At 40.2% G+C, this 27,805-nt stretch overlaps 1 protein-coding gene across 7 annotated transcripts in view; it reads right to left on the reverse strand.

Moving 5' to 3' along the window:
* The window catches only part of LOC149251389 (uncharacterized), a 368,168-nt gene that overhangs the window by 126,253 nt on the left and 214,110 nt on the right, over positions 1-27,805 (reverse strand). For 6 of the 7 annotated variants that reach the window (XR_016266877.1, XM_089459404.1, XM_089459406.1 and 3 more), the window contains one exon: positions 19,663-19,874. Coding sequence is in view for 6 of the 7 variants with exons in the window: in XM_089459404.1 (XP_089315530.1) it covers positions 19,663-19,874 (212 nt within the window). In the remaining variant the exon portion in view is untranslated. Of the gene's footprint in view, positions 1-19,662; positions 19,879-27,805 lie in introns of all 7 variants that reach the window. The other variant, XM_089459407.1, reaches the window with a different exon arrangement.

The following is a 27,805-nucleotide window of genomic DNA, read 5'->3' on the forward strand; positions in this document are numbered from 1 at the left end:
GCTTCACAATATACTTTCCTTGAGAAAGGAAAATCTCTCCAGGTCTCTGCCAGACCTCCAGGCCTAGGAAATAGTGCATCAGTCCTAGGTCTTTCATCTCGAACTCAGCAGCAAGCTCCCTCTTACATTGATGAATGAGAGGGTCAGCACCTGTCAGGAAGAGGTCGTCCACATACAGCACTAGAATGAGAGGCTTTCCTTCCTCAACCTTAAAGTAAAGGTTTGGATCAGCATTGCTTTGAGTGAAGCCCAGCTTCATCAAGTAACTATCCATCCTCTCATACCAAGCTCTGGGTGTTTGCTTTAACCCATAGAGGGCTTTCTTCAACCTGCAGACATAAGTGTCTCGATCTTGAACTTCAAATCCCAGAGGTTGTTCTACATACACCTCTTCCTTTATTGCACCATGCAGAAAAGCGGTCTTGACATCCATCTGATGAAGACTCCATCCTTGCGTAGCAGCAAGGGCTATGATGGATCGGATGGTGGTATATCGAGCCACAGGTGCAAATATATCGTCATAGTCAATTCCTTCCTTTTGAGAGAAGCCACGGGCAACAAATCTTGCCTTAAACTTTTCAGCACTCCCATCAGATCCATGTTTAATCTTGTAGAGCCATTTAGCGGTGACAACAGATTTGTCCTTCGGTCTCGGGACCACATCCCAGACATCATTCTTCATAATAGCCTCATATTCTTCATGCATAGCATCCTTCCAGACTTGATGCTTGATGGCTTCCTCAAAAGATCCAGGTTCAAATTGTATAATAGTACTCATGGCAGCTAGATACCCTTGGTATCTACACGGCTTCTTGCTTTCTCGGAATGTTCCCCTTGGGGCAGCATGACCCTCAGCATCTTCGAGGGTGTCCCTGAGCCATGGTGGCCTCTTTCCTAGAGAAGGGGAAGGATCAATAGGGTCCATTTGCCCTTCAACATCAGGCATAGTCTCATCCTGGGGTTCTTCCAGATTTCCAGGTCTTTCTTCATGGTTTTCTTCAGATCTAGGAAGATCTACTACTTTCTTCAGGGAAGCATCTTCGTCAAAAGTGACATCATGGCTTTTCCCTTTGACCAGGTACATAGACTCTATATGCCTTAGAAGTCTCACTGTAGCCCACAAACATTCCTTTCTTCCCAGTAGCATCCAGCTTACTTCTCTTTTCTTTCGGCACATGAAAATAGACAGGACATCCAAAAATTCTAAAATGTGAGACATCAGGTTTCTTACCAGAGAAAACCTCTTCGGGAGTTTTTGGAGTCCAAAGCGGAATGAGGGCATCGGTTTTGAATGTACACAGCAATATTTGCAGCTTCTCCCCACAGAAACTTTGGAAGACCATGGTCACATAGCATGGCACGGGCAGCTTCCACAATAGTCCTATTCTTGCGTTCAGCAACACCATGCACAAAGCCGAAGTCAGCGTATGGAGCCACAGCCAAATGCACGCAGCCACAATATGTTGACCTACGTAGTTAATGAAGACTCCTTCTACGCAGACATGGAGATATCAAACCGGCCGTTTTACAAACCGGCCGTTTCGAAACCGAAACGGCCGAGTCGAACCGAGTTGAAGCCTTGAGGAGTGACCCGGTAGAAAAACCAGTCCGGGAGGCCGAGTCATGACTGACTCGACCGAGTTATTGCATGACTCGGCCGAGTCAGTCATGACTCGGTCAACCCGGCCGTTTTGCACATCTACTCGGCCGAGTCATTAAATTCAGCCAGTCACCCAAAGAAACAACGATTTTTCTATTTTTTTTTTAACTTTTTAACATTTGGCTGATTGTTGGGGACTCCAAGGTGTTTTCTAAATTGGTTAAGTGCTATTTGGGGTCCATTCCCCTCTCCTAGTATTGATATGATGTTCAAATTTCATGGTAATGTTAAATTCTTAAAGTAAAAGTGACATTCTCCTTAATCTTCATTTTCATCCTTTTACTTAAATTTTTAACATTACCATGAAATGACTCAGGATGTTTAAGAGTGGTTCCAGCCTCATTGGATTTCATATGGAGAAAGTAGAATTTTAGATTTCATTCAAAATCCAGCAGACTTATCATTTTTTCAGGGTTTTAGGATTGGAGGATTGCAATGTTTCCATTGAATTTTGTCATGTATTAGGGTATGGAACTCGTATTTAATCAAGAGCACCAATCCCTCTGTGTACCTTGATGTTAGTGACATTGGTTGTTGAACTCCTCTGGGATTCGCTCTCAAACCTGGAGCTTCTGAAAATGTCGCTTCTGCTCCCGTTTTCGCTCTCGCTCCCCACTTCCGCTCCTGCTCCCAAGTAACACTGAGCTAGATGATGTTGGCAACTCTAGCAGTAGCCAGTACTGGTCATTGATGGGGCCCCTTGTCTGACTCTGATGATGATGATCCAGAGATTGGTCGAGATGATCTTGGCTCCTCTGGCAGTAGCTACTAGCCTCCTTGGTTATTTGTATTTTGTTTTGACTCTTGAGTCTTTGATCATGTATGACAGACTACAGTTGACTATGTATTTACTATTGCCATTGGGTACCACCGTACCATTTTGATATAATGGATTGGTTCATGAGCCTACTTTGATCATATGTTGTCTTCCATGTATATTATAATGTTGTGTGTTTGGAAACTTGAATGAAAATCTTTAAAATTATGTTTAAAATATTTAAAATTATGTTTTTTTATAAAAAAAAAAAATATTTAATGTATTTTTTACAACGACCGAGTCATTGAAATCGAGCCGGCCGAGTCATTACCGAGTCGGAGTCCGAGTCGGAGTCGATCCTCGGCCGAGTCCGAGTCCGAGTTCGAGTTGTAAAACATTGGCTCAGGAGTATATGCAGTGGTAGTCTCCCTTTTAATGCCAGCTTCTCTGCAAAAGTCTTTGAACTCATTTGACTCATACTGCATCATGCATCATCATGCTGCTCTTGATCTCATGCATCACTGTGCAGCCCATACATCATGCTGTCCATGATCTACATCATGCTACCCATACATCATGTTGTCCATGATCTACATCATGCTACCCATACATCATGTTGTCCATGATCTGCATCATGCTGCCCATGCTCATGATCTCATTTATCATGATGCTGCCCATTACATTATTCACCACAGTTGCACCTTTACTGAGATCATGCTTGCTGTACCTTTTGAAGTTGTTACAGCAGCATCTTCCCAATGATGAGATCTATTGAGATCTTCACTATGCTTTTTGTTAGATAGCTTCATTTAGGGCTTCATTATTATAATGACAGTTTCATCATGATTACATAAACACTATATAGAAACTGTAATGATAACTGAGAGATTACCGTTGTGACAACATTTGAGAAGCTCATCCTTAAATTGATGCCGAGACATTACTGCTGAGCTTGCTGTGGTTAAGTGTCTCTATTTACAGCGAGTAACTATCTTCCTTACTGCGGCTACCATTGCCTGAGTGATCTTACTACGTCTTGCTGCGTTGTTTATTTCTTGCATAATTTCCGCATGTATGTTGCCTTCATTTCTTGCGAAATTTGCCAACGAGTATGGTCTCTCTACCCTGTGTATAGATGAGGGAATTACATTGACTGTAAGGTCTCTCTGCATATAAATGAATTACGTTGACCGTGCAGAGAGCGTAGAAATGTCTTGGTGATTGCGTATATATTACAACATATTGATATCTCCATGTCTGCGTAGAAGGAGTCTTCATTAACTACGTAGGTCAACATATTGTGGCTGCGTGCATTTGGCTGTGGCTCCATACGCTGACTTCGGCTTTGTGCATTTGCTGCGGCTTCATGTATAGATTGCATTTTATATGTCTCCATGTACGGTGTTATACACAGCGTATGAGATCTTCCATGTTGTGCGTATACCATGACGCTCAGCACATACATAACATGTATTAATGTCTGCGTATACATGACAAATTATTCCCTGCGTACACATTTCCATGACTGCGATATTACTGTATACATGATAGCGTTGAATTTCCCTGTGTATACATGACCTCATTGAATTTCCGTAACTGCGTTATGACATCGCATAACCTCATCATGTACAACGTGTAATCCATCGTGGACAACGTGAGAACTATATATAATCTCCAGCGTAACAATATCTTTGTTTCCTTTGCCTGCGGATCTTTATGACATGCGTATGTGTCTTCATTGTTAGCAGAGATTGCGTTTACTCCTTCCCTTACTGCGGCTAGGCTCCACTACAGCGTAACGTTGACTGTGGAAAGCATGACCATTGACGCGTTAATATTTCTCATGACGGCATGAAACCAGCGTATCCACTACAACATATAGGTTTGCATGCGTGACTGTAATTTAGGGCCTTTCCTCTGGCTGTATATATATAACCTCAGCGATGTGTACAGGACCTCTGTGACTTATATAATATTGTATAAAACTTCTGCGGCTGATGTAACTCTTCTGCAATGCGTACAAGACTTCTGTGACGTGTACAGGACCTTTGCGTGTATATATATAACCTCATGCGATGTGTACAGGACTGTCTAGCGAATAATTGCACAACGTATATATAACTCCAGCTACACCTCAGGACTGTGGAATTTAGACTGCGGTTGACTGTGTCCTTTTATTACTGCGTCCACCATTTATCATACAGTGTGTAAGTTCCTTAAGAACAACGCATATATGTATATATTGTGCTCCATAATATTTCTACAGCGAAGCATATATATATATTGCGTTCCCAGCGTATGGCTGCGTGTCATTATTATCTGCGTGTAAGATACTCTATGAACTGTGCTTTGACAACAATGTATATAATCCTTTATGAACAACGTATATGATCCTCTATATAAAGGCATCCATTAACTGCGTTTAGGGCTGCTTAGAACAGCGTATAAGTTCATGACTGCGTTCTCCGTTAGGGCATCATGTTAGGGCATCATACTAGGCCGGTGAAATCTAGTGTGAATCTCCTTCTCCAAAAACCCAAGATGTGGAGAGGAGATCACTTGAAGTGAGTTTGTCTTCACCTCAGCTCCGATACCATGTAAAGTTTTGTAGATGTTCTATGCTAAGAGCAATTTCACTTTTCTCACAGCAATCATACATGTAGATAAGCAAAATGCAGATAGAACATATAAGCAGATCTTACAGAAGACAAATCAGAAACAAGAAAAATGTATGTGTTCGTTTCGGCGGTCAATAGGATGCTTCAACCAGCAAAGTCTCCTTTGGTCAGCCAGCCCAGCATATGTCACAACAACCCTCCAGGTAGCTCGTACTTTTAGGATGAGAGAGGAAGATGTGAGTTGTGTTGTGTTCAAATTCTCTCCAACTTTTCCTGTATATATATCCATTAATGAGGGTGTGTGACACATCTGTTGGGCATGTGAGCCTACATTACAAAACTGGCTGACCTTGCACATATAATTTATTAAGAATAATAAATTCAAAATATAAGTTCTGCTCATCGGATTAAGACTATTTTTATATGGATTTTACACCTCTCAGAAAGAGGAATCCAACAAAAATATTAGCCTCTTAATCTGAGCATCAGAACATGGAGTTTGGACCTAGTTGTCCAATTTTAACAACCAACATCAACAAAGTTCAACAATCAATGCCACCAACATCAAGGTTCTTAAAGGGCTTCATGCTCTTGATCAAATGCCAATCTCATACCCTCATGCATGATAGAATCAAATGGAAACATTGCAAACCCCCAAACTATGAAATCCCGAAAACCATTACGTCTGTTGAATTTTGAGTGAAATCTAAAATTCTAGATTCTCCATATGAAATCTAATGAGGTCGAAACCACTCTCAAACATCCAGAGTCATTTCATGGTAATGTTAGAAATTTAAGCAAAAGGATGAAAATGAAAATTAAAGGAAATGTCACTTTTACTTTAAGAATTTAACATTACCATTAATTGCCAACATTCCTAGGGTTGAGATGTGTCAGGAAAATGAGAGGGTAGGCATGTTTTTCTTGGAGGGACTATATTTGGAGGAAAACAACCCCAAATTTCCCTCAAAACAGCTTCAAAACTCAAAAAAATGCATTCTGTGGGGTTTATAGTTGCCCTGGCAATAAACCGACCAGTTTAGGATGGAACCGACCGGTTTGACCACAAACCGGCCAGTTCCATCCTAAACCGGCCGGTTAGGACCAGTTTTTCTAATTTTTTGGCGAAGGGAGGGGTCAAACCAGGTTTTTCTACCGGTTTGACCCGGTGGGCTAGTGAATCGTCCAGTTTGACCAGTTACTGGTTCAAACCGACCGATTTTTAAAACACTGCTCTAAACCCACACTTCCCAAGTGCTAATGCAAATTTAGTCAAAACTAGGCAAAACTAATATTTCCCTTAGCAATGTTGCTAAGTGGGAATATCACAGCCTTACCTTCTTCAATCTCAAAAATTTCATTGAGCTACTTCTCAGAGACATAACCAAACATGAACCTGGTCTTCAGGATGTTAGGTTCCTATCAATGTCATGACTTCTCAAATAGGTAAGCTTCATTGATAGATCCTTCATTTATGTATTGAAAGTTAGATAACATCATTGCTTCTCATGCTTCTGATATCTTGTTGCAGAGATATATTGTATGTTGGATCATTAAAGAATTCTTCAAAACTAAATGTTGTAACGGACTCGTAGTTTTATGTCATAGTGGCTTTCGAGCTATGATGCTAGTCACAAGAAGATAGACTTATTTCAAAACTATAAATGATTTCAGGGTTTCCTCAGGATCATATTGTCACAGAGATTTCACATCTTGAGTTTCGAATGTCATTATCACAAGTTCATATTTGTTATATTTATGTGTCTAGTCATTGCAATTCCTTTAGAGATGATGTAGACTATCCATGGAAGGTTATAGTGCTTTCTATCACAGTCATGGCCTTCTTTTCCATATATCAGAGATTTCTAGATCGTTAACATTGTCATACTAGGGTTACAATTAAATTGTCACATGTCATAGCTTTATGACTTGCCAACTAACTGTCGCAACTCAATCATGTTATGTCAAAGTGCTAGTTCATACATTATAAAGTGAACCATAATGATGGATAATATGAGCCACAAAGTGACGCCATATATGCAATGTTATACGAACCATATGTCGTTGATACCAAAGACAATTATAAAATAGAGCAAGACCACTGTGTATAAACATGTGATGTCATTGCTACTTATCATGCCATAGAGCATATGCCAGCCCTTGAGTATTAATGTGAGCCACGATGTACAAAAATCAAACCTCAGAGCATATCACTAGCTACAGAGAGTAGACAACAAACCATAGAGAATGTGAGGCACTCAAAGAACAAGACGAGCTATTGAATATATATACAAGCCACATCGAGCCTCTATTGATTATAGCGAGCCACAGAATATACATCGAGCCTTTATACATAGAGTAATCATTGTATTCGATGAGCCATATAATACACTATAATGTTTCCAAGCCACACATCATTGTTTGCAATACTTCAGGGTCACAATCACAGTCATCTATGGATAGATATATTTGGATCTTAGTTCTCAATAGACTTCAGTAATTTGCATTAGCTTCAGGAGAAAATCACGTATCAGCCTTATGAATATGTCTTCAAGAGACTTGCATTAACTCAGAATGAGTCTCCATAGAAACTCGTCTTATTGCCTAGAAATAGATAAAATCACAAAACTTTGGATAGCATTCCAGGCAAGATGAAGTTCAAAACTCGGATAGTAGAATTCAGATTGTATGCTTTCATTAGGAAATAAGGAACAAAGCTTATATGCCTTCATATTACAGTCATATATCCACAGAAGAATATTACCTTCGAGATATGCCAATAGAAGTGATCTTCACGCCTCTTTCTTCAAACCTTAGCTCTGATACCATGTTGAGAAATCAAAAGACTTATGAATTAGGGTTGATTTCTCTATCATGATAATTACTTGTGAATTTGTTGGCTTGTTTATTAAATTTATGTTTTCTTCTTTCATCAAGCAATTACCAAAAGTACATAACATGAAGATCATAGAAGACAAAAGAACACAAAGATGTAGGCTCCAAGCCAGGGCAAAAACCCCACAAAGGGGAAAACCCAGAAAATCTCTTCTTCTTATAGAATCAAATCAAAGTGAGAAATCCAAGACCCAAATCCAACCTCCAAGATGCCAAGTCAAGCCCTCCAAATCCATCAATCTCAGTGACAGGAAATAGCATCAATCTATGCCACAAAGATTCACTCGTCTCATATTATCTTCCACAGAAAGCAGTTCGATCTAAATTAGGTCCAAAAGAAGTGTGAAGAAAGTGTGCAGAGAGAAGTGCGAGGAAAGGGCAGCAAAAGTATTTCCTCTCGGGCAACAAAAGTGACTCTTCTGGGGCAGTGAAGAAAGGATATTCTGGATCAACGAAGTGGACTTTCCTCTGGGGCAGCAAAGTCTCTTCAAGGCAGTGCGAAGCTAGGGCAGCGAAGTTTCTTCTCGAGGCAGCGAAGTTTCTTCTGGGCAAGCGAAGGAGAGGTTTCTTCTAGGGCAGCAAGGCTAGGATTCTTCTGGGCAAGCAAAGGAGAGGTTTCTTCTAGGGAAGCAAGACTAGGATTCTTCTGGGAAGCCGAAGCAAAGACCTAGAGACCAAGATTCTCTAGGGAAGTTGGGGAGGAGCAGTGAGAAGAATAGAGACCGAGTTTCTCTAAATAGAAGCTGGGGAGAGCAGTTCAAGATCAAGAAAAAAAAGGCGAGGAAAGGAAGAGGCAAAGCATCAAGGTTAGTGACAAGGTTCTTGAGAGGATATTAGAGTCAAGGATCTGTGTCAAGGTCTTGGTACTTATCAATTGAATATCTAGAAGAAGAATTTTGATCGGGTTTTCCTCTCAAGAGGTAAGAGGTTTTGGCCTGGGCTGAAGAAGCCTACATACTGTGTCACTTGTCTTTTAAGCATATTGGTAATTGTCTTGATGAGAGAACACATTAATAAGCTAATGAAGAAAAGACTATCAAATTAAGAAGTAAAAGTGCATCACAAGCAGTTATCGAGCAGAGAAATTGTTAACTTTAAATGCCCTAGATTTCTCAACACTAGTCAACAAGCTTCAATATTGTATCCATCAGGGTCTTTACAGCTTCCTCTTTTCATCTAAGGTAAGTGAACTTCTTGTCCTCTAATTGAATTCCTTGATTGTTGATTTGGGGTAGCATCGGATGTGCTCCGGCCACGAAATTTGGTGGAGAGGTTGGGGCACACGAGATCTCCAATACCCAAAAAGGGTTTGGGCAGATTCTAAACAGATCAGGAGATATTAAAATAATTAATATATTTAATAGAGTCCCTAAGTCTAAACTTAAGGAAAATAAAATATTAATGTGTATTAATATGAATCTGTGTTAGAATGGTCCAAAAGACATGGATCAAACCAAATCTAATCTTACCCGTTGATTAGGGACTTAATCTCGGTCGTTGATATGTCAACAGGAAAAGTATAAGAGGAGGCTTGAGGGTCACTTGGAGAATACACCAGAGTGATCAGTCATTCTATTCTCTAGAGTGGGGTTTGCTAAGAGAGATAGAATTAGTGATTGGGAGAGCAGCAGAGGGGCATTGAGTACAAAGAAACAGAGAAGGCAGAGATTGTGCCGGGAGAGCAGTGCAGTAGCCAAAGAGAGTGACGCAGAGCCAGCAAGGGCTCACGCAGGGCCATGCAGAGGCAGCCAAGTGCTGTGCAGAGCACCAGAGGGGCCAGCGTAGCTGACACAGAGGCTCCCAGAGTTGACGCAGGGCCTCCTGGGGCTGACGCAGGGCCAGCGTGAGACAGAGAGGGGCTGACGCAGTCCAGATTGGGCAAACGTTGGGGTTGCAGAGCAGTTTTGTGCTGAGGAGCTGCCGGAAGGATTTTCTAGGGTTTCAACCAAGAGATTTCTCTCAAACTGTGAGGTATAGCTACTAAGGAAATTCTCTATTGGGTAAGCCAGCTTCGGCACCCAGATTATACTCTGATATTTCTTAATAAGAAAACCCTCAGATAGCTACACCGGTTTTCCCACATTGGGTTTTTTCGGGGACATTGGTCCAAAAATAATGGTGTCATGTGGTCTGTTTGTTCTTGTTTCTTTTAGTTGTTGATCTGTAATAATGTTGCATTAATCGTTATCGGGATAATATCGACACGAGGAAAAAATCGGAAAAAATCGTAATTATCGGGAAATAATCGGAAAAAATCGGGAAAAAATCGTTCGGTACAAAAATATTCTTTTTTTTTTTTTTTTTTTTTTTCAATTTTTTTAATATCTAAACCATCTACAACATAAAATAAATACATTGACACATAAATATGATAAAAGAACTAATATATAAGATGTTTAATATCATTTCTAGTGCTAAAATCGCACATAACATTGAATCATGTCCTAAATAGTATGTCCTAACTCCCGAGTCCCAACTCAGCCTCAAAATATCAACAAAAAATATAATAATGTATCTCATCATGTCATAATGTCATATACAATAAAATGAAGAAAATAACTAAGTCTAGTCCTATTGATTTCCTCTGCTCCTCTTGCGAGAAAATGCCACAGCTTTCCCTTTCCCTCTAGATGTAGATGCTAGTGTTGGTGAAGTTGGCAGTGGAGTCTGTTGTGCTCTAGAAGCTGAAGAACTAGAAGTAGGAGCTATAGGAGGCAGAACACGTCCTTTACTAGTGGCAGGGGTAGCTTAGGCAGGTGGTGTCACCTGGAAACATTACAATCTCCCAATCCTGAAATCCTGAAAAACTAATAAGTCTGCTAGATTTTGAATGAAATCTAAAATTCTACTTTCACCATATGAAATCCAATGAGGCCGGAACCACTCTCAAACATCCTGAGTCATTTCATGGTAATGTTAAAAATTTAAGTAAAAGGATGAAAATGAAGATTAAGGAGAATGTCACTTTTACTTTAAGAATTTAACATTACCATGAATAACATATCAATACTAGGGCCTAGACTTGATCATTACGCTGCCCCACTCAAAAATTATTTGTTTCTTTCAAAAAAAAATTGCATTTCGAACATTTAGCATCCCTTATAAAACCGCACTTCCCAGACCCTCGGAGATAAATTGGGAAAAAATCATGATTTTTTCAAATTATCGGGTACAAAAAAAAAATCCGCGATTATTACTCGCGATAATATCGACTTCGAGAAAAAATTGTGATAAGACGATAATATCGCGATTTTCACAACACCGACCTGTAATATGTTGAGCATGCACTAGTGTTTATTTTCAGTATTTACTTTGTAAATAACTTGTTAAAGAAAAATAACAAGTAGGTAGGAATAAATCAAAATAAGTGCATGAAGGGTTTCTAAACTAAGTGAACTTAGAAACTTCAACATGGTATCAGAGGGATGATTGTAGATCACGGGAGGACTAAAAGACATCCGCCGAGCAGAGCAACAACAGTAGAAAACAGCGGTCTCGAGGTGACAGAAGCTGTTTCTAGCAGCGCATAAGCCAAGAAGTGTGACGCAGAGCTAGCCAAAGCCACACAAAAGAAGTCGGGAGCTGCGCAGAGCCTCAAGGAGGCCAACGTTGCTGACGTAGAGGGCCAAAGGGCTGACGCAGTTCACAGAGAGGCAGTTGTTGGAGTCTAGAAGGCTGCAAAAATATTGCAGAGTGGAGTTGGTGAGGTACTATAGTCAGAACAGTACCTGACAGAGCAGGGCCCGAGGATTTGTTACTGAGGGTTTCTAGCCAAGGAACCTGGATCAGCGATGCAGTTGCACAAGACGATCAGAGTAGGGGGCATCTCGACAAGCAGCGGAAGGATTTGTAGGAGGGAAATCAAGACTCGGAGGGAGTCCAAAAGAGAACTTCCAGACAGGAAGTAGACTCAGAGGAGTCAAATAGAGAACTTCCAAGAGGGAAGTGGAGGACCGTCATGGCACTACACGGGGTAAGAGACTAGGATAGACTGGACGAAGCATCGAACTTCGCAGCCTGGAAGGCCAGAATCATATCAATGCTTGACAGGAATCATGTCAGGAACTTCGCCTTGAAGGTTATATCTATCCCAGTCGACCCCAATGATAACGACAAGTACGAAGAGGCGATGGCGAGGGCCAAGTGCATTATCCTTGACGGGGTCAAGGATCATGTGGTACCACATATAGCCAAGAAGGAAACGGCAGTTGAGATGTGGGAGGCTCTCAAGAACCTGTACCAGCATACTTCTGTGCAGAGAAGAATGTTGCTCGAGAACCAAATGAGGTCATATCAGATGAAGAAGGGTCAATCAATTGACACCTTTCTTGGAGGACTGAATGAGATCCGAGACCAATTGACTGCTATAGGAGCGACACTGGATCAAGAGCTTATGGTGAGGACAACCCTGAATGATGTCTCAGAAGATTGGGAAGTGTTTGTCCAGAGTATCCTGGGCAGAGGGACTCTCCTACCTTGGAACGAGATGTGGGCAGCTCTTCGCCAGGAAGAGATCAAACGGCAGTCGAAAACAGGTAGCAACAGTAAAGGGATCAAGGTCAAGTAGGAGGAGGAGGATGTGGCCCAAGCATCTAAGGGAAAGTAGGAAAAGCAGAAGAAGAAAGATCTCTCCAAGATCTGACGCAGGGCCAACACGAGACAGAGAGGGACTAACGTAGTCCAGATTGGGCAGACGCTGGGGTTGCAGAGCAGTTTTGTGCTGAGGAGCTACCAGAAGGATTTTCTGGGGTTTCAGCAAGGAGATTTCTCTCAAACTGTGAGGTATAGCTGCTAAGGAAATTCTCTATTGGGTAGGGCAGTTTTGGCGCCCAGATTGTACTCTGATATTGCTTAATAAGAAAACCCTCAGATAGCTGCACCGGTTTTCCCACATTGGATTTTTCCGGGGACATTGGTCCAAAAATAATGGTGTCATGTGGTGTGTTTGTTCTTGTTTCTTTTAGTTGTTGATCTATAATATGTTGAGCATGCACTGGTGTTTATTTTCAGTATTTACTTTGTAAATAACTTGTTCAAGAAAAATAAAAAGTAGGTAGGAATAAATCAGAATAAGTGCATGAAGGGTTTCTAAACTAAGTAAACTTAGAAACGTCAACATTGATGCAAGATTCAAACTATTCACCACTTCATCTTCATGCTTTGTCACGTTCTTCCAATTTTTCCTTTTGCTAGTCAAGTTTTTAGAAAGAACTTATCTTGACTTGCAACATTTGTTAGAAAACAAAAGAGAAAAGGACAAGGCATAAAGATGACAAACAAGGAGATATAAAGTACTTATCTTTTGGGAAGGATTAGCTTCCTCTTAAACTTGGACCCTTTTTCATCAAACCTTGTCTTCACATCATCATGACACCTATCATTTTTAAGAACTAGGTTCCTTTTCCTTTCACGGCAGAAGCAATAAGTTAGGGTTTTTTGTTGAAGAATCTAGGTCAAAGTGGTTTAGTGTGATTCTTCGTTACTTGATAACAATTTGTGGAGTCTTTTTACTTTTCCTACTAGCTTAATCTTCTTCTTCTTATTATTAATGCATATGTGTGTACTTCATCAAACTACTACCAAAACATAAAAACAAGAACACAAGATGTTGGCTCTCTGTTAGGGCCAAAACCTCTCTTCTCTTGAGAGGAAAAGCCTTACAGGAATTTCTCTTATTGAAGCTTCTATTGATCAATGCCAAACCCCAGACCCCTGACAAGAATATCGTCCAAGCACAAGTCAAGTCTTTTCAAGATCACTTCCTCTTGCAGCACTTCGTCTTCCTCCCTTCGACACTTCTTGCGGCAACTGTTGCAAACTTAGGGCAGCAGCAATGTAGCCCTAATTATCCACACATGTGAGTGATTCTCCTCACAAAACTATGTTAGACTTGTCTTCCTTTCTTCGCTTGCATACCCTTCTTCCACGCTTAAGAGATAGGCCTTGTAGGCCTAGTTTGAACCCTAAACAGTGAGATATATGTGGCTGTGATAGTGTTGCTGTGATGACCGCAGTTAGCCCTCCTTCACTCGCACGTGTGACTGTAATAAGCTTCAGATCAGCCCTATTTACTTCGCTATCCTTCCTTGCTTTCTCGCTTGAGTGGGAGGCTCTTTAGGCCAAACAATGGAGTTTGTATGACTGTGATAGAGGGCTGCTATGACAACAGAGAGACCCTCTCCTTCTTCGCACATGTGACTGCAACAACCCTAAAACAGACCTCTTAACTTCGGTGGTATACCCTTCTTCCTTTCTTCCCTTGGAGACCCTTTTCCTTCACTCTTTCTTGCCTTTCACCTTCGCAGATTTCAGAGAGTACTTGAATGCGTTATGGAGGAGTGGACAGCCTCTATATATAGAGGTCTGTCCCTCCATTTATGCTGACTTGCCAACTTGTTTGTAGGCCAACTTGAGGATTGCTCTTATGCTTCGAATTTCTTCGTTTTAGGATGCCATAGCTTAGAGGATGTGTGTGACTTTGCTTGGAGTTATTTTCTTGACCATAATACATATACATACAAGGTATAACATGCCCTTAAGGTCTTCAACTTATTCTTTTGACTATTTGACTCACCTATAGCAATTTAAATAGTGCTATACCTATTTCAATGAGCAAGAAACTCATTGACATATATTATGAAAATAATATTTCTTTTCTTGAATAAGTACAAATATCAAAAGTACATTTATGAAGACCGAACCTAGTCAACATTTCCTTCAACACTCCCTCTTAACTAGGGAGGTATTCATACATCATTACAAAGTGTTTGGCTATTATCAATCTTGAAGAATTCACATAAGAGAAACCGGACTTGCAATTCATCTATTATAGCATCATATTCATCAGCGTTGTCATAGTGCAAGGCCTTGACTAACAGCTCCATCTCTTCATGAGATCATGAGCTACAATGTTGGCAGGACCAATGATTTATAGACACTTTCATCATTGTCTCTCAAGGTACATACCCACCCGAGTGTTCTCTGAGTATGACCTTCTAGGACTATTCTTATCTTGGGTTCCCAACCCTCAAAGAATATCGGTCCTCTTGCCTACTCTTGTCTTGGATGCCCTACACATCCTCAAAGAGTATCAGATGTCAGATGATTACCTAATCCTCACATTCTTTCTTCCCAAGTGAAGACAAGAATGTTGTGTCTATCTTGTGTCCACATTTCCATTCATGGCCTTCATCTAGACTTACAATTGTTAGTCCTGGTCTAGTGCATGACCCATGAAATGGAAAACACAATCGTCACTCCTTTGTAATCAGGGGTGATCCAAAACTCACTCTTGATCAAGGACCTGTCAGAGCTCCCTCTTAATTAGGGACTCTTTCATTCATCAGCATCACCTGAGATTATTTTTCCACGAGAAGGTCGCATCAAATTTCACAGAAAAACTCATCATTTTGCAAATGGAAGATCTTAGGAACTCATACTTTTTTTACAAGAAATTAGCCTCTGAATTTTGCACCTTTTTACTTCATAAGTCATCACAGAAAGAGCACTGAATTGTTTGTCGAATTGAAGGAGGATGTATGCCAATATATAGTTGTCCCAACATGCGAAAAGACACATACTTTCAGTGAGCCGACTTGTCATCCAGGAGGGACGACTTGGCTTCTTGAGGTGATTTTAGCCAAATTACATTTTTCAAGAATTATTTTTCCTTTTTCTTTACAATAGGTCCAAATAGGACTTCGACTCTTTGACTCAACAAATCCTAGAAGCATGAAGAACATGCTTAACCAATAAAAAAATATTTTTATTCTTTTTCTTCTTTATTCTTATTACATAAAATACATTACAAGTACAATGAAAATTATGAAGATCAAAGCTAGTTACACTTTTCAGCACATATCACTAAAAACACATCACACTGTCATTGGTGCTCTTGCTAAACTCTAAGGTCATAAAGACAAATCTCTACACCCTCCACTTCCCTCTGAACATCACATAGCTAAACACTAAACAATTAGTCAATATAAGAATATATAATAAGGGTAATTCCAAGGGAAGTATGTACCTCTCTAAAGTAACCCCTACACCTATGAAGTGATAAATAGATAGCATAATCTATTATGTGTAACAACATATGAGTAATGACTATTGATTTTTGGTAGCATCGGATGTGCTCTAGCCATGAAAATTGGTGGAGAGGCTAAGGCACATAAGATCTCCAAGACCCAAAAATTGTTTGGGGAAATTCCACCCGAATGGAGAGATATAAAATAATTAATATTTTTAATGGAATTCCTAAGTCTAAACTTAGGAAAGTTAAAATATTAATGTGCATTAATATAAAATGGGTGAGAAAGTTCTAAATAACGAGGATCAAGCCAAATCTAATCTTAGTCGTTGATTAGGGACTTAATCTTGGTCGTTGAATCGTCAACATGAAAAGTATAAGAAGAGGCTTGAGAGTCAGTTGGAGATACACCAAGTTGATTAGTCAATTTGATTTTCTGGGTAGGGTTTGCTAAGAAATCGAGTTAGTAATCTGTTGTAGCGAGGGGTCGTTCAGCAGAAGGCCGAGAATACATAGCAGAGAGGCAGAGAGAGTGTCGGAGAGACAGCGCACAGCCTTGGAAGGCTGACGTAGAGGCAACCAGGACTGACGCAGAGGCTGAGGAGACCAGCGCAGAAGACACAAAGAGCCAAGAGGCTGACGCAGAGGCTGACGCAGGCAGCGCAGAGGGCTGAAGAGGTAGCACTGAGGAATTTTCGTGGGGCAAACTGAGAGCTGGTTCGCTGACGCAGAACCGTAGAGGGTGACGCAGTTCTTGGGGGTAGCTTGGAGCAGCTTTCGTTGTCCAGCTAAGGAAGCAGTCAAAGTCACTGTGAGGATATTCATCCTGTTGTTGACTAACCAAAATATCTGTCTCCGAAGAAAGGTACTTTTGCCAAGGAAATTCTCTGAAAGGTGAGCCATCTCTTGCACCCTAGTTGTATTCAGAATCTGCTTAATTATAAAACCCTCTATATGATGCACCGGTTTTCCAGCATTGGGTTTTTCGGGGGACAATTGGCCAAAAATAACGATGTCCCTTGTGTTGTCTCAGTTTATTTCAGTTGTTGATCTATATGTTTGTGAAGGTTGCAATGTGTTTATTTTGATGTTTATATTATTAAATAACTTGTTAATGTAAATAACAAATAGGAGATAATAAACCCAATATTGCAGTAGGAGTTTCTAATGTATTAGATTCATAAATTTTCACATGGTATCAAAGGATTGTAGACCACAAGAGGACTGAAGGCACCAGCAGAAACCTAAAATTTGCAGCAATAGTAGCTATCCCGAGAGACAGCGTTGTTCTAGAGCCTACATCATCATTTCGAGCCAAGGGAAAGGCCAGTGCAGAGGCAGAGAGAGGCAGAAGAGGCTAACAAAGAGCCACGTCATCCTGCTCGGCCAGGTAGGATTGACGCAATTGGCTGGAGGGGCAAATTCAGCGTTTGTCGGGATTGCGCAGAGCCTGAAAGGCTCAGTTTATTCAGTTGTCGGGGCTTGGGGAGCTGTTGGTAGATTGTGATTTGAGGAGCTGGTGGGACACTGTTTTTGCCAATACTTAGAGGGAGATCAGGACTCAGAGGGAGATTTTCGGGAGGGGGGTCGAGACTAAGAGGGAGATTTTTGGGAGGGGAGTCGAGACTCAAAGGGAGTCCAGAAGAGGAGTTGAAATGGCAGTGAACGGACTAAGGAATTAAGACAGGTTGGACGAGGCTTCCAACTTTGTCATTTGGAAGGCTAGGATCCTAGCATTTCTGGATTGACATCGCATCAAGGACATTGCCTTGAAAGTAGTGGCTATCCCAGTTGACCCAACTGAGAATGAGAAGTATGAGGAGGCAATGGCGAGGGCGAAGTGCATGATCCTAGATGGGGTCAAAGATCATGTCATACCACATATTGCTGAGAAGAACACAGCAAAGGAGATGTGGGACACCCTGACCACCTTATACCAGGGCTCTTCCGTGCCAAAAGGGAGAGCAGATAGATCCATTCCTTCTCAGGTTGCAGGAGATTCGCAACCAGCTTACTTCCGTGGGGTCTACACTGGATCCAGAGTTTATGGTCAAGACTGCCCTGAATGCACTCTCCGAGGAGTGGGAGACATTTGTCCAAAGTATTTTGAACAGGGCTACTCTTCCCGGTTGAGAGTAGATGTGGGCAGCTCTTCAACAGGAAGAGATCAGGAGGATGACCAAGGCGGGGAGTAGTGGTAAGGGAGCTTGAGTCAAGAAAGAGGAGGAGGAGGATGCGGCTCTAGCATCTGTGGGACAACAAGGGAAGAAGAAGAAAAAGGACATCTCCAGGGTTAAGTGCTTCCATTGTGGGGAGCTGGGACATTATGCATCCCAATGTCCCAAGAAGAAAAACAAGGGAGAGGCTTTTGATTCAAAGGCAGCTCCAGCTAAGGCGGAGAAAGAGGTCGAGACTGATGACGATTGTGCCATGAGTGCTCATGCGCCTATAGAGAAGAGGTGGGGGGACATTGAGTTGTAGTCAAGAGAACTACATACTTGGGGCAGGATCCTCGAGGTGCCCAAACTCTTGGATCACATACGGCTACGGGAACCCTTAAAGAGAGTAGCATGATGATAGGTGTCAGGTGGAGCAAAGTGTAGTGGAGCAGCAAAGCAGTGCTTGAGTGCAGAAATCTGAGGCAACGCAGTGGAGGTTGCAGCAGTGCGAGAGGCACAGAGGTGTATGCAAAAGCGCAGTAGCAGCAGTGGCAGCTTCAGCATCACGAGGCTTCCAGACTGACCGGGATGTCAGTTATTTGGGAGAAGTCAGTTACTTACTTCTCAATAACTAAGTTGCAGTGAAGCAGTTAGCAGTGGCAGTACTAGGGGCAGCAAGGGCAGCATACTGAGAGGGAGTTGCAGTACAGATGTAGCAGTGGCAGTGGCAGTGGCATGGGCAGCACTAGACCCATTCTCACATCCATCAATTTTAAGGGGACTCCCAGCCATGGCCTGCACTAGACCCTCTTTAGTTATTTTAAAAAATGGATAAAAACAAAAATAAAAATAAAAAACTTCTATGCCAAGCAACATTCATCTAAAACATAAACCCTGTTTCAAATTCTATTCTATGGCATTCTCTCATTTCATTCTTGTGGAATTATCTCACGCTCTGCATCTGTGTATTTGCTTTTGGAGCTGCCATCCTTTGTTAGAGTAGATGTTTTTGCTTGCACTTGGCCAGCAAGGAGTTTACCAATGCAATTTGAATGCTCAAAAATTATTTGCAGCAAACACTTTGACGTATTGAGGGGAAGATTTCGAAATTTCCAGGATTTTCTTGTTTATTATTACAGTTTCAACTTTCCGTTGGTATTTTGATTTTGTAGTTGGGCTATGTGCTTGGCACTTGCCTGTTTTTTAAGTTGATTTTATGCAGTAAGTTATTTCTATTTCATCATTCATGTTTTTGGTGAATTATATATATATATATATATGGTTGTCCCCAGCCATTATCCCCTAACAAAAGTTGGCGGTGTGCTCTAGCTATTCTGACACCCCTTACTCCAATCCCCCATTCTCCCATTCTGAAAACTCATGTAACATATTCTAAACCCAAACTAAAATTACAACATAGATTAAACTTTCTATCTGGTACAGTTTAGCATTACAAGTCAAAATTCATGAGCTTGCAATATATGCATGTGTGGATGTAGTTGTGTACACAGAGAGAGAGAGAGAGAGAGAGAGAGAGAGAGCACCAATTTGAGGAAGTGGCAAGCTTCTGGATGTGACATCTGCTTCTGTTGGTGAAGCCAATGAGACCCCAATATAATTTTTCTTTTCGTTGGAACTTGGAGGCAATAAGGGTGTCAAAGAAGGTGGAGGTGGAGGTGGAGGTGGAGGTGGAAGTGTTTTGGGGAACGGAATTTCCTTGGAATTAGGATTCTTCTCCAATGCATGTACTGTTTTGCTACCTGAAAAGCAATGCAAGTGATTTTATTAATATCAATATCAAGTCATTTGTAACATATTAAATAAATGATATAGAATCATGCATCTATTTATCAGTTTAGTTAGACTGTAATTATAAGACATTAAAATATCACAACGTACTCTTGAAACTCGAACAAACTTAGAAGGCTTTTCCAAGAACTAGGATATGGGATATCATCAAATACGTAAAAAATGAATCTCTAATGTAGATCAATTTCAATTTCAAACATTTTACTATAGAGAACTGCCATAAAATTATCAAATATTTCAAAACACTGACAGCAAATAGCCGTTATTCTTGTTGAAAATTTGAGAGCAAAAAACTTGGAAGAATATAGGCTCCTATACGAGTTACCAGCAATCTATAGTTTTTGTCCCAAAAACATACAAATACTATTTTGAATAAATTAACATCTTTGTAGGCCCGTTATCCATATAGCAATTTAAGTCTGAACATTAAAGAAAACAAACCTAATAATTGTCTATCATTTAACTACAGCCCACCAATTAGAATGGTAAAAGCGTCATGACCATTATACAATCTTATTTTGTACAAACAGGACAACTATATATGAATCTGAAATTTATTCCCATGGATCTATCCTACACTATCATATTAAAAGAATAGATAGGAAACATGAATAGCAAAAAACACAAATATCATGCGTGTCCATAAACTAATACAATTCTATGAATGCCCATATTAAACAAATAACGAATAACGAATAAAATCACAGCTGCAATTTTCAACATAAAAAATATTGTGGAAAATAAAATACTAGAAACAGAGAAATTCTAGCACACACAATAAAATTGACATAGTTATTGTTGGACAATTGTCCCCGGAAAAACCCAACTTGAGAAAACCACTGCAGCAGATGAGGGTTTTATTATTAATGTTCAGCAGCAATTCAGAGTACAATAACTTAGATGCCCAGCTGGCAATCTAATCTAAAAAAAAAAACTGGCAAAAATATTATGAGGATTTCCTCTCATCCCACAACTATTTTCGGCCTCTAAAATAGCTTCCCTGACCTCTGCGCTAAGATTCCTGCGTCAGCGTCTACGCAGTCCATACACTGGCCCTCTGAAGATTTCGACCTTCCTTCCTTCGACTCTTCTGGGAACTGAAAACTTCCTCCCGGAATGTTTTTGCTCTCCTCTTCCACATGCTACTGACCCTGTGGCTCTATCTTCTCTGTTGAGCTGCTACTTCTAAGAAAATCGAACTGCCTGGGATACTGAGTATCTGCACTAGATGATCTCCATCACCACATCGACTTTCTTTTCTAATCCATTTTTGGAGCACCAACGGCTAAGATTAAAACTGAATCAATGGCTAGGATAATTTCTGGATCGATCTGTATGAGTTTAGACTTAGGAAATATTTAAAAATTGGCTAATAATCTAATTGAGACACTTCTAGGCGGAATTTCCATAAACGATTTATGGGTTTTAGAGATCTCATGTATTCTAGCCTCTCCCCAAAATTTCGTGGCTAGAACACATCTTATGCTACAAAAAATAACACTCCCTCTTAGCGAGGAATGTGTTCTAGAGTTGTTGCCTCCTGTAGAAACATCTTGTCTTTGTCTCATCTCCTATCATGTTGCTGATGTTTGGTTGTTGTTGCCCACCAACCACTAGCCACTCTAATATACATTGCATCTGTGGCGTTGTTGACTCTGCCATACTGTTGCCAACATTGCGTCTGCACTACAACTCCCTATCATATGTTGCTACTACAACTGCAACATCTGCAATAGCTTGTCTCTGCTACTGAAACAAGTTCTCCACCATACCATCTGTTCTCTAAAGTAGAAGAACTTAGCTCTCCATAGAGCTTTCATGAGTATATCTGCAACCTGTTCTCTGTGGGAACATATTGTAGCTGGACTACTCCTCGCTATACACAATCTTTGATGAAGTGACACCGAATATCGATGTGCTTCAACCTGTCATGAAACACTAGAATCTCAGAGAGCTTTATGCAACTGTAATGACCCACCTATAGCTATAAATAAAATACAAGTATTAGCATACATACAAGGCCTCCATACGATAGCTACGTATGCATGGACCCGTATGTAACGCACTATATATATATGATAAACCCTCAAACGAACAAAAAATGTTAGTTTTAATGTTAAATTTTAATTTGTAAATTAAAATTTATGAAATTAATAAAATTAATTAATTAAAATTATAAATTAAATTAATTCATCAAAATAATAAATAAACTTTATCAAATCAAATTTACATATTCGAATAAAATCACCAAATCAAATAAGATTTTGTTTTATAAAATCAACATGTATCAAAATTAGGACACGGAGATGGAGGGAGGCGGTGAACGGAGACTTAAAAGAAGGAAGGTTATCTTGAGAGAAAAAAAAATGATCAAGGGGCGGTTGGAGGAAGCACAGTTGAGAGGAGGAAAATTTGTAACACGAAGTTATCAACAGTGAGGACTGAGCCTTGTTTGTTCTGAAGTTTTTGGGCACGGGGGAACAGATTGCAGCAATTGAGAAGCATTCTGGACTGAGTACCTAGGTTGTACTTAGTTTGGCTAGGAGGTTATGGTATTTTGGTAATGAGAGCGAGAGCTGGAGCAATTCTAAAGTCTCTTCATCTGCAGGAACCCAGGTAGGTACTTCTCATCAAATCAATTAATTTGATATATGAATTTTGGTATAATTTTAAAGCAGGTTCATGAAGATTTCATATTCTATTTAGAGTAAATAGTTGTTTAAATTATTTAGAGCATTAAAGCAACTTTGATTATCACAATAGACATTGGTCGCCTCTGTCCTCTGCCTGAACAAGCTTACCAGCAACTTTCGAAGCCATATTGCTTCGCACGTAGTTGTGTTGGCTTCTATATACTATGCTTCTGCAAAGCTCAGTGCTACTAACTTTTGCTTCCTACTACACCAAGAAACTATCCCTGATCCAACACTGAAGCAGTACCCGGAGGTACTTTTCCTGTCCACTGAATTGCCTTCCCAATCTGCATTTGTGTACCCACAAAGTCTAACATCATCCTCTCAAGTATATTTCAACCTGTTGACCACTACCGGTCAACTACCCATGCAGTACACCCCCTTTTCTTGGCAGAAAGGGGTAGCACCTCATCGACGTGTCTGTGTCATCCTGCAGTCATCAGCAGCTTAATCATTTTGATTGTAAACCCAGTCTGCATGTATAAATTTGTAAATATCTTAGCAAATATGAGTCGTTTATGTAAAATTGCCTAGGTGGACCTAACTTTCTAATGATAATCTACGTCCCGGAAGGTTTTTCGTCTCACCGATCTACGATCGGCAGAGTTTTCCTTCAGCCTGACCCCAAAGCCGGGATGCATTTTGTTATTAGAACTTTAGGAGAATCCTAGTGTGTTAATCTGCTAGATTATAGTTGTGTCGCAGAAACTGGGTGATTTATGAGGGTCTATGATAAAGGGGTTTTCCCCCTTAAGATGTAAATTGTAAAAGTCATCATGTAATGTGTCTTGAGGGTTGGAAAATGTTTTAAATCCCCTCATGAGTCCTAAGTCCTACGTCCTAGGTGATGTTTCCAAAGGCTTAGTTCGATGATCCATTTAAGAAAATAAATAAAATAATAAAATAAATAAAAATTATAAAATTATAAAATAAAATTAATATAAAAAATTATAAAATAAAGCAAAAACCTTAAATAATAAAATAATAATATTTTGAGTGAATGCATGCAAAATATTATTTTTAATAATAAGTTAACAATTTCGACGGATGAGATTAAGAGATGTCTTGATCCTCATCGACAGTCAAGATCATTTCGACATGGATCACTCGAACTAGCCGTTGGGATCATTTCCTTTAAGTAGGGTGCTAGGGGTCAGTTCAGATCAATTGGATCTGTGAGTCTGGTACTGAAGAAGCTCTCTTGTAAATCTGTTTCTGGTTAATAAAAGAAGACTTTGGGGTCCAAATCTTGCTGGTGTTACTCTCTGGAAATGCTGTGAGATTGTTTAATTTTCTGCATATGTTATTTTCAGCCATTAATAATAGCTTATTGTAGAGTATTGTGAGCACAGGTATCTTGTTCACTTGCTAGGGTTTGAGTGTTGTTAGGGTTTTTGAAGTAATGGCAGGTATCTCCATTACTTTTTGAGATCTAGCAGCATTTTTGCCCTCTTTACTGATGGTTGTTTTGAGCTGTGCAGAAAACCCTAACTGAAGAAAAGTGGTGGGCGTTTGGGGAAGTTCTCGGCTGAACCAGCCAACTCCCGCAAGCATTTTTTGCTGAGCCCAGTTGGATTTGATCCTGGGTCTATCATTCAGTTTATTTTTCCTAATTTGCATGAGAGATTTTCTGAAGTTCTTCACAGTGAAAATCTGAAATCTTTGTTCTTTAAAATATTTCTGTTCTTATTGCTGAATCTGGCTGTGAAAGGGCCAAAAATCTGTACATTAATCAGTTGTTCTAGGGTTTCAAATTTTGCTTATATACAGATTTAAAATTAGGGTTTTGTTTTCTTTTGTGTTTGCAGGTATAGGGTTTTATTTCCTTGAAATTGCAGGCTCCTCATCAAGACTGCCATCTTTTTATTGTTGCATGAATCATTCTGCTTAATCCCTTCAAGCAACAATTTATCTATGTTCTGAAAAGCATCATGTGGTCCAGTCTGGGGGTCTAGCACCATACATTTCAGAGGATCCTGCTTGACATCCACACGAGACTGCGTAGCCAGGCTGTAGATTTCATCTGGGCAGATTGCATCCACCCATTTTCTCAGGGATGATGCGTCAGTCAGATCTCCGTGGTATAATTTCATACGAGTTTGAGTATTGTGGGGATTAATGTATATATGATCAAGACGCTGTGTATTGAAGTTGGAAGAACGGCGAATGATTCTATGCACTTCATAGTTCTTTTTCAGAAGAAATTCAGTGAGATAAGATCCCTCCCGGCCTGTTAATCAGCGCTTTCTTTGCTTTCGATCTGGATACCAAACTCTAAAAAACTGCCGAGCTTTGGACGAGTTCTGAGATCTATTCACGCGCTGTCTCCTCCTGAGCCATATCCTGTCCCTTTGCTGCGATTTTCTCTCTTCATATCCTCAGTATCGGGCCGATTTCTCATTTAATCGTTCACGCAGCTGTTTGAAAATAATATGCGGCCATAAGCGTGGCTCAATACCACTGTGTGTTCATACGTCGGCCCAGGATCAAAAACTGTTACATCAATCTCAAACTCAGAATTTCGCTTGGCTTACATGCGTCAGCTAGCAGAATCGAAGCGTATATTTGTTATCCGGAAGGCTCAGTTGCAGGTCATCACGTCTTGAACCCATCATCAGGCCATCACGCAGGTGAAGTAATTTATGTTTTACGGGTTAGTCTTCATTCAAGAGCACGCAGTATTCTCGAAACGGTAAGCATAAAATCGATTCGCGTTTTTTCTCAAATCACCGCCGTCTGCTATCAACACGTCCGAGTGAAGGTATCGATCCGTAAGAAGCTGCGTATTTTCGGGTTTCCTGCGTTTCAATCTCTGACGGGGTCGGGCTTTCCTCACTCACGCAGACGGAACAGGTAAATCGAAATTTTTTTGTCTGTCATATAATGCGTATTGGATTTCTGTATGTCACGTAGCTTTAGATTTAGGGTTTGGTTATAGTTTTTTTTTTTTTTTTTTTTTTTTTTTTTTTCCTTTCAGATCTTAAATTGTATTTCTTTTTTTAGTCTTTGATGTATATATATAGAGATATATATTAGCGTAGATTTTAATTTAGATTTTAATTTAATTTTTAGTTTAGTTGAGGTTCTATTTTATTTGGATTTTAATTTAGTTTTTACTTATAATATGGAAAATAATAAAAAAATAATAAAAAAAAAATATTTATAGGCTTAGTTCTATTTTCATATAGTTAGATTTCATTAAAAAAAAAAAAAAAATGAAAAGCATAAAAGCATCGTGGATATTTTTGCCAATTTCGGTTGTTTTACTCAGGGAATTATCATGTTATATCTTTTATGCTGAGATTGAAATTTTCAAGTCTAGATACGAATATGATACCTGGTTAATGATTTATGATTCTCGTGGTGGTTTAAAGCATTCATCTTTTCAAAATTCTCAGTTGCTGGATATCGTTTTGGTCATTCTGAGAGCATTGTGAGTTTAGCTGATATCTTTGATGATAAATGATTGCTCCTAATGAGATCATATTTCTGCAGCATCTGGTAATTAAACGATTAAAAATTTGCTCCACAAGGCACTGGTCTTTTAACTTCCAAATCCATTTAGTGCTTATCATATCGTGTCTCCCAACCAACTGGTCGACAGTTGGTCTTTGTCATTTCATAGGGTCTACCCCCCTTAGCCGCGGGAGACAGGCTTAAACGGAGGGATCGAGGATCAGAGTGACAGCCCCCGGTCTGAGCGTTGTCGTGTCAATCTGCGCGACAACACAACCCATACTCGATTGTCTCACAAATGTACCTCAGAGTATGCCTCGTTGTTGCCCAATGTACCCTTTTCGATTCCACCATGAACTGACTAAGGGTATTGACTGCAAAGAAAATGCCTGGCCTAGTGTTGACCAGATACATGAGAGATCCAATGAGCTGTCTATACAAGGTGGGGTCAACATCCTTGTCATCTGATGCATCTATCTTCTTCCAGTTGGTAATCATAGGTGTAGACATGGGTCTGTAATCTTGCATTCTGAACCTCTTCAGAATATCTGTAGTGTATCTTCCTTGCCCAAGGAAGATCTCCCCATCCTTCTGCCACACCTCCAATCCTAGGAAATAGTGCATCAACCCCAAATCCTTCATGTCAAATTCTACTGCTAGGTTCCTCTTGCAATCCTCTATGAGCCCTGATGATCCTGTCAAGAATAGATCATCCACATACAAAACTAGAATGAGAGGCTTGTTGAAATTTCTAAGTCTAACCATTAAAAATTGTATTTGTATTCTTCTGGTTTATTTCTCCTACTTTTTAATTACAAACAAGTTATTTAAACATATAAACATCGAAATAAACCCCCTATGTCAGCCCTCAGCGTCAGCCCTCTAAGGCACTGCGCAGCCTCTACGGCCCTTTGTGTCACTCCTGTAGCCTCTGCATGGATGACGCATACCCTTTTGGCCTCTGCGCAGTCCCTGCTAGCTCTGCGTGGCTCTCTCTGGCTCAGCGTCTACCTCTCTCTGCTTCTGCGTTGATCTCTCGACACTATCTCTGCCTCTATACCTTGTACTCACTGCCCCTCACTGCAACTGATCACAAATTCAACTTCTCTTAGCAAACCCCGCTCTAGAAAATCGAATGACTAATCATGTTGGTGTAGTCTCCAACTGACCCTCAAGCCTCCTCTTATACTTTTCCTGTTGGTCCTTCAACAGCCTAGATTACATCTCTAATCAATGGCTAAGATTAGATTTGGCTTGATCCATGTCTTTTGGAACCTTCTAACCCGGTTTTATATTAATACCCATTAATATTTTATATTTCCTAAGTTTAGACTTAGGAACTCCATTAAAAATATTAATTATTTTAATATCTCCTAAACCGGTTAAAATCTGCCCAAACCATTTCTAAGTCTTGGAGATCTCATGTGCTTTAGCCTCTCCACCAATTTTCATGGCTAGAGCACATCTGATGCTACCCCAAACAAACACTCCATCTTAGCAAGGACTATGTCCTAGTAATACTCCACACTGAGCATCACTCTGATTATACGGCATCAGTACCTGTGTTGATGCTAGTCCTCCTCGCCCAACATCCTCTACATTGTTGCATCTTGTATTGCTGCCCATGGCTCTGCCACTGCCACTGTTGCATATGTATGGCAGCTCCCTCTACATCCGTGTTGTTGTTGGTCCTTTCTCCCAACACTGCATCTGCACTACAACCCCCTCT

This window comes from Pinus tabuliformis, chromosome 7 (genome assembly GCF_031772625.1).
Source record: "Pinus tabuliformis cultivar Carrire ecotype Pingquan chromosome 7, CPIR1, whole genome shotgun sequence".
Lineage (NCBI taxonomy): Eukaryota > Viridiplantae > Streptophyta > Pinopsida > Pinales > Pinaceae > Pinus > Pinus tabuliformis.